Source organism: Mus caroli, unplaced genomic scaffold (genome assembly GCF_978045245.1).
Source record: "Mus caroli unplaced genomic scaffold, Mus_caroli_1 scaffold_14, whole genome shotgun sequence".
Classification (NCBI taxonomy): Eukaryota; Metazoa; Chordata; class Mammalia; order Rodentia; family Muridae; genus Mus; species Mus caroli.
Window position 1 is genome coordinate 32,126,702 of NW_028227269.1, and position 16,639 is coordinate 32,143,340.

Below are 16,639 nucleotides of genomic sequence, written 5' to 3' on the forward strand. Positions count from 1 at the left end.
GAACCTATTACTGAAACCATTTTGGGGAGAATAGTCAGATAATAGACTGTATTGGAGAAATTAATACTATTATTCTGCTAAAGGAGCATACTTTAAAAACAATTCCTAATGCCTAACCATTGTATTCATGGGTCAGGGCATCCTTCACCCCTCAGCAAATAAGCTTCCGTTTGCAGTAGACGGTGAAAAAGGAACCAGCAACTCCTCGACATGCAAATAAGAAGTGACTCACGAAGGCTCAGCGCAAAGAGGGACATTTATATCACACACTTTCCCAAGTCTCAAGGGTCTTTGCCAAAAATGGGCCAGAAGGAGTAGAAGAGCCACAGGTGGTGGGGTAGCTGCAATGGAGCAGTATTTTCCCAGCATGACGAGGCAGATAGCTACACACATGCACACCCAGCAACAGTGGTAGTATGCACGAGACCCGTGCAAGCTCAAGCCGGACAGAATCCCAGCAGACGATGCCAGGGGAGGGCACTAAAAACTGTGAGATGAAGTGCTGTTTGGATTTGATAGCTGCAGGAGGGAGAGAGGTGGTTTTTTCTTTAGTGAAACTGGTAGACCAATCTCATTTCAGGCCAGGCTCTACCATGAAGAGTTGGGCAACAAAAATATGACTTGATGTGTTCTAAAAAAAAAAGAAGAAGAAAACCTTGAAGTTGGGTAAGTAGGAAGCTGAGAGGTGAAAGGGTGGAACTGTCTGGGGTGAGTTTGGAGATATAGCAAATATTATCAAAACAAATTGTTGAAATTCTTTTTTTTTTTCTTGAATGAAGACATTTTATTTTGTTTTAGTCACTGTCTCTAATGTTAAAATGAAGACATTATTCAACCCGAGGCCTCCCCCCAGGTTATATTCTTCCCATGAGATATGAATTGACAGCCTGCAGTCTGGTTGGGTCTAAGCTTTCAGGTGCTCTAAGGTGCATTTGGATTCTGTCAGTAATTCCATGAAAGGAATTGGGTCACATCAATCACTCAACATTTAACAGGGTAAATTTATAAAAAATTTCAATAAATAACATATATAAAAGGTCCAAAACCTAAAATAACTTCATAGAAACTTGAAAAGTAGACAGAATGATCCCCCCTTTTTTAATGAATATTTTTTAATTAGGTATTTTCTTCATTTACATTTCTTTTTTTTATTACGCATTTTCCTCAATTACATTTCCAAAGCTATCCCAAAAGTCCCCCATACCCTCCCCCCACCCCACTTCCCTACCCACCTATTCCCATTTTTTGGCCCTGGTGTTCCCCTGTACTGGGGCATATAAAGTTTGCATGTCCAATGGGCCTCTCTTTCCAGTGATGGCCGGCTAGGCCATCTTTTGATACGTATGCAGCTAGAGTCAAGAGCTCCGGGGTACTGGTTAGTTCATAATGTTGTTGTACCTACAGGGTTGCAGATCCTTTTAGCTCCTTGGGTACTTTCTCTAGCTCCTCCATTGGGGGCCCTGTGATCCATCCAATAGCTGACTGTGAGCATCCACTTCTGTGTTTGCTAGGCCCCGACATAGTCTCACAAGAGACAGCTATATCAGGGTCCAATTCTTAAAGGACTAATAAAAATACTAATTTATTTTAAGTAAAACACCAAGATATTTTTTAGCACATAAATATAGATATGAATTTGTGGAGCACTCACTTGTCTTCTGCAGATCTTTGGCTGGTTTTCATAACTTCTGACAAGTTGTCTTGCGATATTTGCTGCTGTTTCTTTCATATGTGTGTAAGAAAGCTCCTAAGACATTTTCTCCTACTATCAAGCTTATGTGACTTTCCCCCACATTTAAAAGGTTTATTTTTAGAAACAAATGGATAATCTGTAACAATACTATATGGTCCAACGTGAATCCAATTCTTTACTCAGAACTTCAGTCAAACATTTAATGAATATGCTTGACTAATCCCAGTAATAAATTTTATGGAAATATTTAATATCTGCCAATTTGTTGACTTGACTCCACACACAAGTATATCCAGTCTGGTATCCTGAAGTGTTTGCACTAATGCCAAGCTGTGTGTCTAAGACTCTGTGCTAAGCATACACATAGAAACATTCTATAGTAATTATAAAATATACATTAACAAACATGTTATTATTCATATGTAGCAAGTGCATTATTTCCTTGTGCCCAAAATGGAAAGCTACAAATTACATCCAGGAACTCATCAAATCTGCTAGATGAATTATGTAATTCAATTTGGCAAAATTTTTGCACACAGCACAAATACTTTTCTTTGGTTTTCTTGGATTCTGTTCTGAGAAGGAGGTAGCTGGAAAAAAAGTGAAAAATTACAGGATATGATTCATAAAAAAAAATCCCACATCTTTTTTTGTGTGTGCTTGTACATTCTTTGTTGAGGGGAGATATTTTTTGTTCCATAGCAATGATTCTTTTTCTTCTTCATGAATTCATTTAGGCAGAGAGATATCTATACATGTTCTATACATAACACTTAAAGAGGAGAAGAAAAGAAAAGCTGGAACTAGCGGAAGAGGCGAGGCATTCGGCAGCTCGAACATGTAGCATATTCATTAAGTCTCCTTTTCACCAGAAAGGAATGCGAAGCCTAAACTTTAACATGGCCACAGCATGTAACTCAGAGCAAAGAAATGAAACCTCAGCTCTGTGTGCTCCTGCCAAGCTTTGGCCCAGACCTTTTACTCTCCAACAAGTAATGGGTAGCTGTTTTCCTGTCATATTTGGAGAAAGAAGAAAGTGATGTCAATGCAATCTCATCCTCGTTTCTGAGTTTAAGACAAGTAGCATTGCTTCCCTTCGTTTGCTGCCAACAGGAAGATTAAATGCACCCCTGCCCCCGTGAAAGGGCTATCACACTTCTCTTGGCAGAGGTAATCTTCATAGGATGCTATAAATGTCAAATAATTAGCAGTCCAATCAGTAGCTGCTTATGTGTTTCTGACTTTTGGTTTCTCTCTCTGATCCTCATTCATCACTTTGGTTTTTATGAAGAACTTTTTTGTAAATAGCTCTACACACACACACAGTGACACACATAGGCACACAGAGACACACATAGGCACACTGACACACACACACAGGCACACAGACACACACACAGGCACACACACAGACACACACACAGACACACACACAGACACACACACAGACACACACACACAGGCACACAGACACACAGAGACACACACAGACAGAGACACACAGGCACACAGACACACACACAGACACACACACAGACACACAGGCACACAGACACACACACACACACAGACACACAGGCACACAGACACACGTACACAGACACACACACACAGACACACAGGCACACAGACACACACACACAGACACACAGGTACACAGACACACACACACACACAGACACACACACAGAAACACACAGACAGACAGACAGACACACACACACACACACACACACCACACACACAGGGGTTAAATACAGATTCTGCTTATAAGATACAGTGAAATATTTTGTCTTTCTCAGTCTGGCTTGTTTTACCATCATGATCCTTAGGTCCACCCATTTTTCTGAAAAAAAAAAAAAAAAAAAAAAAGGACACATTTTGTTAGTCATCTGTAAACACATCTTCTTTGTCCATTTGTCTGTTGATGGGCATCGAGGTTGGCACTGTATTGTGACTTCTGAGGACAGTGCTGCAGTAAGCATGAAGTGAAGTGTGCACATCCCTTATGGTTTGCTGACGGAATCCTTGGGGTGTTGACCCATGGAATATGTGAATCATGCAGTTGTTCTTCCTGTTTTTAAATCCTTTGTGAGGCATCTTCACATTTCTTCAAGGACTGTGAGTTACATTCCTACCAGCCGTGCATAACAATGTGTTTCTCCTCACACTCAGGACAGAACTTGGTGTCATTTGCTTTGCTGATGATAAACCTATTGACTAAGAAAAGGAGTTTTAATGTTAATGCAGCTTGCATTTCTATTTCCCTAATGGCTAATAATGTTGAATCTTTTTTCATGTATGTTTTGTTCTCTTGTGCTTTTTCTTTTGAGAATTGCCCGTTCAATGAATTTTTCCATGCATGGATTAGACAATTTTTATTTTGCTGTTCAGAACTTTTTTTTTTTTTTTTTTTCGAGACAGGGTTTCTCTGTATAGCCCTGGCTGTCTTGGAACTCACTTTGTAGACCAGGCTGGCCTCGAACTCAGAAATCCGCCTGCCTCTGCCTCCCAAGTGCTGGGATTAAAGGTGTGCGCCACCAACGCCCGGCTGTTCAGAACTTTTAATTTTAACCACCTTGTCATAATTTCTTGCTGTGCTTAAAGTAAGCAAACGGTTCCCCATTCTGTAGGTTCTCTCTTTACCCCGAGGCCTTTTCTTTGCCTTTTCCAAATTATTACATTTCAGTTGCATTGGACATTTATTGCAGTTATTTACTGAATTATTGGAATAATTTTCAGTGTGTCCATGCCTATCCCTATAGTAGATTTCCCTGATATTTTCCTCTATTCGTTTTAATGTTCCAGATCTTAATATTTTTTATCCATTTCAAATAGATTATCATAAGGGGGGAAGTAGGGATACAGCTTTATCCTTTCAGAGGTGGGAATCCTAGTTTCTTCCACCATTTCTAATTTTTCCGCAATGTAATATTTATATTGATTATTTGGGAATTTCATACAATGCACCCAGATCACACTTCCCATTCTTCCAATGTCCACCATTCCAAACCCACCCTTACATCTCCTCCCACCCAAATCAAACAAACCAACCACCAAATCCATTTGTATTACCCATATGCTCATTGGAGCATGATCAAGCTCCCAGTGCCCAGTCCATTAAAGAGAACTGAGTCATGTGTTGCTGTCCTCCCCCACTGCCCCCAGTCAACTGCATCTTTATCACTGTATCCTTATCATTAGCATCTTTTTCAGTTTCTAAGGTCTCTTTTCAGTGGCTTCCCTGTCTAGACTATTTCTTAAGTGCTGTGTATGGTGGTAGGAGAGGGGTTGTCACAAAAGCCTTCAATTTCTCTCATTCTCAGTTATGAGTCTGCAGTCATCAATACCACCTCAAAAAACAAAACAAAACAAAACAAAGCAAAGCAAAGCAAAACAAAAACCTCTCTTGCCTATTACAGCTGGAGTCAGCACTGATCATGAACACCAGCTGGGCTTCGGCAGCATCACTGAGTATGGAAGTCCCTTGGGGAGACTCAATCCAGAAACGAACCACTCTTTAAGTCTAGAACGTCCTGGTGCTGCTCAGAGTCTGGGTGATTGTGTCGCGGGGCAACGAGTCTGGGTGCAGGGACCTAGGTGAGCTCCAGGCTGCTGCACACCACTATTCCCTCAGCAGTTCTGCCACTTCCCTGGCTATGTTTGCATTTTGTGTTTGCAGCCCAAGGGTAGCTCTAAGGCCCGATGTTCTCATCCTCTCAAACAGGGGCACCTCGAAACTCCTGGTATCCCAGGGATTAACTCTACTTGGCAATGACAAACTACTCTTGTGCGTGGGAAGCACACTGGAACCTCAGACCTCCTATCCAGAGGCAGCACTGGCCTAAGGGTGGCAACAGGGCCAAGCAGGTCTGCTAGTGGCCTGAGGACTGACCTCACTCAGCAGTGATATGCTCCTTTGTCTGAGGTAGCAAAATCCCCACCCCTGTCGCCACCTCTGCGTCTTTAGTTCCAATTCTCTCTGCTCCCTTTTCTCCAGTTCCATGAAACCCCTTTTTAAAAGCATCTTACATAAGACTTGCCTTTAAAAAAGCTATTGCAGAGCTACTCAGTGCTCTGCAGCCTCGTCCTCTGCCGCTGCATCTACCTTTGAAGCCTCTGTGGGTCTTTCAGACTCCTCAGAGTAACAATGTGGTTAGGTGGGGGCTGGTGGCCACCACCATCTTCAGTCTCTCTCTACCACCATTTCTTAAACGAGCTGTCTTTGCTCCAATATATGAATTTGATACCTCAAATTGTGATGATTATAGCTATGTGAGTTTAATCCTGGGTCCTTTACTCCACTGGTTTACCTGTCTGGTTTTATTCCAATTATCTCTTGTGTGACTTTTCCTGGGAAGAGATGTACACATGTCCGTTTATTCGATTCAGGGTAATAATGATAGGCCAAAGAAAGATTATACTGAATTTTACCTTTGAAAAAGTTTTTTTTTTAAACAGTGGGTTAGCAGGATCCCTGAATATGACCACCACTCACTGCAAGACTGTGTCAATTGGTCTTGGAATTTAACACTATGACACAATGTATATTTACAATTTAATTTTTAAACTTTTCATCAATTGTATCTAAAGAACGATGTGGATGGAAGGAAGGTATTTACCAATCTAGTCTGCTTTATTCTATAGTCATTTCTATAACTCACACCACCCTGTAGTCATAGTACACTGCTATGGGGATGCTTTATCTCATTTCCCCAGTCCTGCAGGGCTCAAAATGCATAGTGTGCACTGGTTATCCCTCCTTGGGATGAAAGGGGTGGTCAGTACACACTCCTGCCTACTACACCTGCCATTAGGGGTCTTTTCCTGTGTTTGTTTGTTTGTTTTGCTTTGTTTGCTGTTGTTCTGACAGGCTGTGCGACAGTACTGCACCTGTTAACTCTATGTATCAGCCATACCTGGCTACCCAAAGGGCTATGGGAGGAACAAGCAATTTTGACTTTGGATTGGTGGGGACAGTCACTTTTCTTAAGGATTGGCCACTGATAGTCATCTATTCACCAGTGGTTGGTTCCATTTGCTCAGTGGTAATTGGGCTCAGGGCTCTATTTTGAAACCATCATCACCAATGACAGCATACTGGGGCTTGAATTCAGGGTATCAGGCTTGTGTAGCAAATACAGTGAACTGTTTAATCAAGTCTTGTAGCAAATTCCCCAGCTGTATCTTAGGGAAATGTTTTAAACCTGTGTCCCCTAAAGGGATGCCAGGAGGTCTGGTTCCTTATCTCTGCTGCTTAGCTTTTTTTCTTCTTTATAATTTTTAAACTAGTTCTTTGAGATTTTCGTACATGTTGGTTATATTTACTTCTCCATTTCCTCCCATATTTGCTTCACCTTCTCTATCCAACCAACATTGTGATATCACACACACACACACACACACACACACACACACACACACACACAGCGAGTCCAAGTGATGCTGGCCTTTTATATTTGGATGTGGAGCATGGTGGATTGACCATGCCCCTAAGAAAAACTGGCTTTTTCCTCTCCCAGCAAGTATCAATTGCCAATAGGTCCTTGGCTAACATGGAACTATCAGGCCACCTTCCCTCTGCTATGATGGAATGTTGAACCCACCTCCCCTTACCAAGCTGGAATTTTTTCTGGCTCCAGCTTGCACAGATGTTGCACATACTGTCACAACCACTGTGACTTCATAGACGTAGCTGTCTTGAAAGAGAGAGAGAGAGAGAGAGAGAGAGAGAGAGAGAGAGAGAGAGTAGTCTTATTTAGGGCTGAGAATTTTGCATTCTCTTATTCTCTTTACCTTGGCCAGTTGTGGGTCAGTGTGTTCATAACTACCATTATGGATATAATTTATAGATATAATAAGACAGTAGGGTTCAATTAAGTCTATAGGAACTCATTTAGCAGAATACTACTAGGAAGTTTTGCCCTAGTGCTTATGACCTGTCTAGGCACAAGCTCTTCTCTTAACAGGTATGGTACCTGGTATGGGTTTTATCTTGTTCAAGATTTAAGTCCAGGTAGAAATTCTTGGTTACTCCCATGATATTCAAGCTACTATTGTTCTAATGGGGATGTTTTCCAGATCAATCATTTCTGTAGCTCACATGGTTCATAGCAGAATAAAATGATTAATTTTCTCTTCTTTTGTCTCATTTCATGGTTGTAAATATTCAACTCACGACCTTGTGAAGGTTAGCTAAGTGCTCTCTATTACTGAGCTACGTCTCCAGCCCTTTGTAGGAATTATATACTTTCCTTTAAATGTTTATCTGTGTGTGCATTTATATGTGTGTGATTGTAGATCATTAAAGCAGAAAGAAAGTCATGCGAAGGGCAGAAGAAATCCTAATGGAGATAGGAAATGAAGGAAAAGAAGGGAGAACTGAACTAAGGAAGAGAGGAAAGAGGCGGGGCCAGAGGTGGGTAGGAGGGGAGGAACCATTGAGTATAGTGACAGCTGCCATGGTGAGGCTCAGTCCATCCTATGACAAACTATCAAGCAAAAGAAAAGTAGAAATTTAAAACTGAATTAAGTTAAAAGGAATTTCAAAAATACAAATTTCATTGAGCATTTAAGCTTTGATTTGATGATGTTTTAAACTACTCCCCTAGCAATATTTCTGTGAGATTTAAATTAGAGAATATATATTAGCTTTTCTACTTTATTATTTTTAGAATGCATAGCCAAGAGAAAACATGAATATAAAAGAAGAAAAGCACAACACACTAAAAAGAATGCGCTCATAAAAGAAATTAAGCAGGTATAAAAATTTTACAATTAGAAAGCCATCATAAATATTACCTTGTTAATTTATTTTGATATATCGCTAAAGGATTCACTGTGATCACATCTTACAATTTTGAATCTTATTTTTTTTGTAAAATTAACAAAAGGAGATACATAAGGGGGTTATGCTATGTTTCATTATTATACCACATACCCTTTCAATTTGGAGTTCAATGTGATTTTTTTTTTGATATACTGAGAACTTTCCATCTTTTCCCCCTTTTCATTTCTTTTGCTCCCTGCACATCAGAAAGAAGATTTCTTGGCCTCTTTTTCTGAATCTTGCTTCTTGTTCTTAATACACTTGCTAGAAGAGTTTTCTTTCCTTTCAAAATAATTATTAAGGCATGTATAGAGGGACCCAACCAGGAGGAACAGTCAGAATTTGTTCTGCTAGGATCCCAGTGCTCGGAGTAACGGGAGTGTTTGGAAGGACTTCTGTCAACAGCACTAACGAGCACAAACACAAAGTGTTAAGTAATGAAAGAGAAGCTGTGAGCTTGTATTCTCAAACGGAACTGCTCATTAAATGAGTGGAGCCCTGGTTCTTATTCTTCTACTTCACTTTTGCTGTTGCTCTCTTTCACCATAGAAACTTAGAAGAAACAAAGAGCAATGAGATAACATTTTCTATTTGACAATCTGAGTAAGACAAAGGTGCTTACCATTGGCTACTCACTACATCTCAAGTTTACTTTTGTTAGACAAAATGCCTATATTTTCCCAGAAGGAACCCAAACCATTGTCCATTGGAAACAGTTATGTTTTGGAATGTTAAACATTACAAGGGGTTATAAATTACAAAAATAAGTGTTGGTCCTGAACTAGATTTTAAAAGTTTTGGAGTATGTGTTCCCAAGACAATTTAGAGTTCTTGTCTAGATTAAAGTAAGATGTTGAACACAGGAAGAAATATCTCTTTTGTAAGTTACTATACATCTATAGCCATGATGATCAGATTCAGTTAACTCCACATTTAATAAAACACCCAAGTTAGCAAAGGCTGAGCACATAGCCCATTCTAAAAGTTAGATTTTTCATTGAAATATTCTTAGGGTACCATCTTTTATGATTAGTAGATGAGACTAGGGAAGAATATAGACTTTTTAAAGCTGTAAAAATGTTGATATATCCTACTGGCTATAATGATGCTGAGCGTGTTAAATTTGTTTTCACCTGTAAATAGCCCATATAGTATTAGACTCATGTAACAGATAAAGAGAATTCTAGCACATCGTTCTGTAGAGTAACATGCATTTGAAAGGTTTTATCGCTCTTCATCTTGACAGTCAAACTACAATCAAACTAGTGACTGTAATTTGTTGTGTGAGACGGGGGTCTTCCACAATAGCCTAAATTGACTTGAAACTCATATGTAGTCAGGTTGGCCTTGAACTTGTGACAACCTTCCAGTCTCAGTCTCCAAAGTTCTAGAATTACAGGTATGTTACTAGCATGTCAGGTATTAACATGTTTCTGATTGACATTTTCTTCTTCTTGTTGTTGTTGCTATGAATTCTCATTTTATCCTAAGAGGTAATTGCAAGCAAATGTCCCCAGCTTTTAAGTAAAAAAGATTTATTTTTATTTTATATGCGTATTTTACCTTGCACGTATGGGTATAGATCATGTGTGTGCCATGTGCCTGAACGAGCAAGAGCAGAGTATCCAGATCCCTCGGAAGTGGAGTTACAGATAGTCATGAGCAGCCTTGTGGACCTGGGAAATAAACCCTGGTCCTCTGGAGAAGCAGCCAGTTCTCCCTCCCATTGCTGTGTTATACATATTTTTAGCCTCAACTCTCTGCAGTGCAGAAAAGTAGAGTAGTGTATATCCCAATACCTCATTAATAATTAATAATACCTCACAATTAATAATAATTTGTATATCAACAATATCTGTCACATATTTGTGATACACATTTTAATGGCAGGTGCCTAGGATGTAGAAACTTTAGGACTCAATTATTTCAAATAGCTTTTATTCACATAGGACTAGAGGAAATCAGTAGAAAACACAAAACAGGCATCATTGTTCTTCTGAAGGCGTGGTGACACTAACAACATCAGCCACCCTTTGGAGCATGATACTGTGTTTCCAAATACAAACAAAACAAAACACAACACAACAGAACAGGAGGGAAGCGGAAAGGAGGTGAACATTCCAAAGGCGTGTGCAACAATGGTGCTGTTATTATTTCTTCACTCTTTATTAGGCACTAGCTTGCACATCTGGGCGCACACCACTGGCAGAACAACTTCATGTTTGGCAATGCATACTTTTCTGTTCTGGATGACAGATTTTGATGAAAGTCAAAAAAAAATTAAGGGCAAAACAACTTGTTCACAGAGGAGAATCAATTGATCTTCTTACGTTAACAGATACAAGACCATGATACAAAAGACACATTCACATTACAGGAACCAGAAACTCCAGGTTATCAGCATTCACTCCAGCAATCCTGGTGTAGCATTTAATCAGCAAAATAATAAACGTTTTTGTTGCATATTTGCCTGAAGAGTCCAACTGATTTAAAATGTCAGGATATTAGTTTAGAATGACACAGACTGCCTGGCACATATCCTACACAAAGGTCTGTCATTTTGGATGGTACACTTGCTAAGCCCAGCTACCACTGGAAAGACAGTCTCATCTCACCCAGCTTCTGCACTGAAGTGAAGGTCTGCACTGAGGCTACTTATCCAGAAAGAGTTTGAGAACCTTCAATTTAAAAAGAGATAAGTGACTTCTTTCTCTCTCTCTCTCTCTCTCTCTCTCTCTCTCTCTCTCTCTCTCTCTCTCTCTCTCTCATCTCTCTCTCTCAAAAAAAATCTCTGCATACACAAAGAAGTAAAATTTCTCTTCAGATTATAAAGTTTTTAAGCCTTTTGTTCTTTTCATTTTTATTAAATGTTAGGTTAATAAAGGCATCAATTGCTGCAACAGCCATGTCTTCTGTTACAAAATGCTATCTCCATCAAAGAGCAGGGTGTACAGCAGTGAATGTAATGGCCCTTGATCCCAGTATTCTGGAAAGCAACTGACCTTATTTAGCACATGTGGATATATATATATATATATATATATATATATATATATATATAGTCATTTCTGCTTGCTCTCTCTCTCTCTCTCTCTCTGTCTCTCTCTCTGTCTCTCATAGTGAGCACATTATTTCACTTCCAAAGGCAGAAAAAGAATGTTAAGCCTAGAACAGACAGTGTGCCACTTTGACAGGAAGGCTGTTTTTAAGTTCAGAATGATCCACTTTCAGGTTTCTTTTGGACTATTAGATTTTAAAACATGCTTCCACTGAGACAAATAGAGGAAAGTCTTAAATGGGAAATAATAACAAAAACCAATTAAATAAATTGCCTTAATTGTAAGTGATGGAATAAAATCTATAAAAGCTTAAGCATGCTGAGTGGAGAAGGCTTTTCTTCCAGGAGACTCTCGGGATCACTCACATCACTCCCCACATGGTGTCTGTAAAGATACCCAGTGACCTCGCAAAGCTTTGTGATTGGCCTCTAGAAATAAAACAAGTCTGAACTATTAGGAGATACCAGTCCCATCATTTTTGAAGTTTTTGTGGGAAGAGATGCCTTATTTTCAAGGCCTCTGTGATTTCAGTTAAACAAATGAAACTATCCCCAGAGGGTCATAGCGAGAACGGAAGGCACCATTTCTGTTCCTCCCCCAGGGTTCTGATACTTTGCATTGCAGTTAGTTAGGCTGTTGTCACATGGTAGGAAGGAAGTGTGTGATTAACTCTTTCATATGTATTTTTTAAATCTAAACTACGACAAAGATGTCTGAGTGACTTGGCTTTGTCCGAGTGACAAGTCACCCTCTGAGGCCATGCCGTTGCTGGGGCATCAGGAGAGTCGTATAGTTGTGCTGTTTTGCTTCAATACCCGACTTCTAAAATGTATTTGCAAAGACTGAAGAGCAAGCATGGGGACCTGTGGTTCTGTAGCTGATTTTAAAGTTTCACAAGTGTACACCTTCTGAAGTATGATAACGTTTCCCCCTTTAAAAGGAAAAGGTCTTTTGTAAGCCTTTGGTATTTTTAAAGTAACTTCGCTAATTAAACACACACACACACACACACACACACACACACACACACACGAAAGAGAGAGAGAGAGAGAGAGAGAGAGAGAGAGAGAGAGAGAGAGAGAGAGAGAAGAGAGAGCTGGCAAATATAATTGAATTTCTCTAAAATATCAAGAAAATGGAATTTACAAGAAATTTATTACAATTATGCATCTAGATTGACTTAATTCTTATGCAATGTAAGTAATTTTTACCTAATACTAAGTTACATTCCATTTCAGATTTCCTATTTCAAAGGGTATCTCAGATTTCTAAGATGTTAAATCAAGTACCAAGCCATTTTTGTATATGTAATAAAAGTCTTACAAATTAAAATGGTAATCCTAAAAAAACCAAATGCATGAAAAATGTGGCCTGACTGTATAACAAAGGGGAGTTATGTGACTCTACGTGAGTGAGATCTTTCATCTTTGATTTACAGGTTGGAGTCCTCCCTAACTCAAACCACATTGTTCCATGTCTTTCATATCTTAGCCTCCCCTAAAACCTTGTTTTAATTAAGGTTTCTTTCAGATTTCGGAATAAAAGCATGACAATCTTCACTTATGGCTTTAATATATCCTTTGAGTTAAGAAAAATACATAAAAAAATCAATGTTCAAAAGCACTGTCAGATATTAAATATGCAAGGTATTCTACCTCACTGTCTTTAGGTGTTTTGAGTTATAAACTGAAATACAATTTTCAGAGGCAGGGGCTAACTTGTTTATATTTTACTTAGTAAGCTGTTTTTAATCTCAGAATTAAATGTCCTTTATTTTGAACCTTTGTTGGAAATACTACCTGTGCAAAGGTTAAGTTCTGTGTTAGTTTTCATGTGAAGGCACAATTCTTAGCTTAGCCCCATTCAAAAGGACTTCAGACCATTGTCATCTTCATTGACATGTTTCTAAGACCTGGGAATTCAGTGGCATCACTTAAACTATACCCTCTAAAATCGTTCCACAGCAGAAGATAACACGAGTGGGTTCACCCGAAAAGTAAACAAAATAAATAAAATACTCAAATCGCCTGAGTAATGGGGAGGTTGGGGTGAGTTTTCTAAAAGGGTGACAAGAAAGGCTGAGAAGGAAAGAGGAGAGAATGAGCGCCAGATAGAGCCACCCTTGAGAAGTTCTGTGCTGTGCAAGGGCTGCATGGCTCCCAAGAGATTCACTTCCAGAACCATTGTCCTCAAGGTGGCGCTGCATGGGGGTGGTGCGACCTCATTACCTGTCAAGACTGCAAGCTCATACACTGTGAGAACCTGAGACAGATGTAAATTTCCAGTAAAAGTAGACACAAAATACTGCCACATTGCCCGTAGTGTGCAAATTCCTTTTGAACTGTCAGATACACTGTAATATTTTTTTCCATCGAGAAAAAAAAGCCTCGTTGTTGCTGGGTGCTGGCGGTGCATTCCTTTGATCCTAGAACAGAGGCAGGAGGATCTCTGAGTTCCGAGCCAGCCTGGTCTACAGCATGAGTTCCAGGACAGCCAGGGCTACACAGGGAAACCATGGCTCCACCGCACCCCCCTCCCCCCTCAAAAAATAAAATAAAAGGGAAAAAGGAAAAAACGTCTTATCCCAGGTCCCTTCTGGACTTTTGCTAGGAGGGATTGAAGTGTATTAGAACAAAGGCAAAAAGTTCAAAACAAAATAAAAGTGTAACAAAGAGAAAAAAAAAACTCCCTACAACCCACAGCAATCTGTCTGTAATTCCCAGCGACTCACAGCTGAAAAGAAGTCCTGTAAACAATTTAAGTCTACTTGACAGTAAACTACACAGTAAGACACTGGTCAGAATGTCAGGAATGGGTACGTCTCAGGTTTTGCCCCAAATTTCACTGGCTGTCATAGCTTCTGAAATGAACACGATCGAATGCTGTATTGAAGGTTTCTAGCTCACACTTTGTATCTGGGAGTGGGTCATCAGCAGAAAAGCATGCTGGAAACAGTTTCTTCCAGTCCTGGTTACTGTAACTTTAGATACACAGTGGTTACATTTCAGGAATCTTTAATGCCCTTTCAAGTGCATCCAGAGAACCAGGGAAGCTGCTGTTCAGAATTTTGTGCCCAGTGTTTATGTTCCATCAAACTGTGCCACCCAGGCAGCAGACATGTCTGAGGGTGCTGGGGTTGTGTGTGGGGGGATACACAATGATGTCACACACAGGAAATATCGGGGGAGACTTGGCACTTCACAAGGCTGGCTCCTCTTCCATGGGCTCACCAGCAGTTCTGTAAAAATAAACAGGCAATCAGAATACGGCCCAAGAGTACACAATGGCATTGTAGACTTTCATGCACAATCAAAGCTGATTTTTCAGCTCTCTCCCGTGTTTATTTGTGTCATTCAGTTATCCATAAATAGAGTTTCTTTCCTAGGCAGTATAAACAAGTGTCAAGTGGAAAAACATTTTAGACCCAAGCAATCACTGGAAATGTTCCTGTTTATATTAAAACATGTCAGAATATTTTATAACTCTAGATTCCAAAATGTACATGTTTTGTGTCTTGGACAGTCCAATAATTTATTGAAAAAAATTAGCTATGATATCCTACTTTAGGAGTGATTGCAGTGATTTCTGGAACCATTTTTGCTAAGGCGAGTGAAAGATCCAGCTAGCAGCTTCTGGAGGAGGCTCATCCAGGCTCTGGGCTTTGCTTCTGTTCTTTCATAACTGGATTGGCCTTCTGCCGGAGGCATTTTAAATCAAATTCTGAATTTGATTAGCAAATTGCTGCTACAGACCTAACATTTTTATAAGAAACGCACTATGGTAGTATGTAAATCGTTTGTATTCGGCATCTTAAGTGGGGTGTTCTGCTCAGCTAAAAACCAAATCTAATTGCTTGAAAATTTATACTTGAGAGCTAACCTTAATTTACTAACACATTGAGAGCATTCTAAGGGAAACTTTTACAATGACTTTTAATTCAGTTAAAAGAACAAATTGTAGCAGGAATCCAAATACATTTGGCAGTTGGGTTGTCTAGGGAAGTTGGATTAGCGGGATTTGAGATGCTGAGATGACACGTTGAGTCTGAACTCCACAAGCTAATTTTAGTACTACAGTCTGTGAAACCCCAGTTTCAGGTATGAACCATGAAGAGCAAAGTATTCCTGACAAAGCTGGTGAACAGCAAAAACAGCAATCACAGCAAAGGAAAGTGCAGTCAACACCGGAATCCTTTGGACTCATCCCTTCATTATGTGTCATGCACATAACACTATGTCAAATGACACACAAATACAGTGCTATGCCTATGGCACCAGCAAGAATATAATTAGCACTCTGCAGCTCTCTAGGTGATAGGATAATAGGTAGGCAAATTGTGTTCTCTTGTCTACTCACTGGCTTTCTATAATGGATCACTTTCACATCAGGAAAACTTAGTAGGAGGGATGTGCAGTGATTACTGAGACAAGCTGGCTAGTTAGGCATGCTGGTTTTGCAGGCACAAAAGGAAAAGAGCCAAGATTTTAAGGAATCGTGAAATAACAGTGGTTCTTGGGCAATGTAGCATTCTTATTTTTAAATAAAAAAATTAAGAAAATAAGATACATTTTCCTTAGAATGGCAATCCAGACATTTTTAAACACATTTTTTTTTTTAGAAAACAAAGAGTAAAAATTACTCAGCATTATCTAAAACACCAAGTTCTAAAAAAATCCTTAAGTAGTCATTAAAAAAAGAAAAGAAAAAAAAATCGTTTCTTCAGAATGCCCAAGAATGTTCAACGTATAGAACCTGAGGATGTTTAGATGTGGTCTTTAAGTGAGAAAGACTATCAAGATGAGTCACAATTAGCATTTATCTCTATCTATACAGGCTAGTGCTTGAGAAAGAAAAAACCAAATTTAAAAAATATTTGAAAAAAATGATATATAAATATACAGACTTATTTCAATGTGTTAATTTGTGGATCAAAACTTGAAGAATAATCTAATCCCATTTCTAACCTAAAGCCACAGAGGGCTGATCTTTTCCCTGGATGAGTCCTAGACACCAGGACTCAGTGTGATTGGAATTCCATAGAAACGTCCCCCCTCACCA

At 39.4% G+C, this 16,639-nt stretch overlaps 1 protein-coding gene across 1 annotated transcript in view; it reads right to left on the reverse strand.

Moving 5' to 3' along the window:
- Positions 1-11,599: 11,599 nt before the first annotated feature.
- The window catches only part of LOC147001218 (histone deacetylase 5-like), a 148,667-nt gene continuing 143,627 nt past the window's right edge, over positions 11,600-16,639 (reverse strand). Inside the window, exon 6 of the mRNA XM_085830304.1 lies at positions 11,600-14,819. Within this exon, the coding sequence (XP_085686430.1) occupies positions 14,780-14,819 (40 nt within the window). The 3' untranslated portion in view covers positions 11,600-14,779. The remainder of the gene's footprint in view (positions 14,820-16,639) is intronic.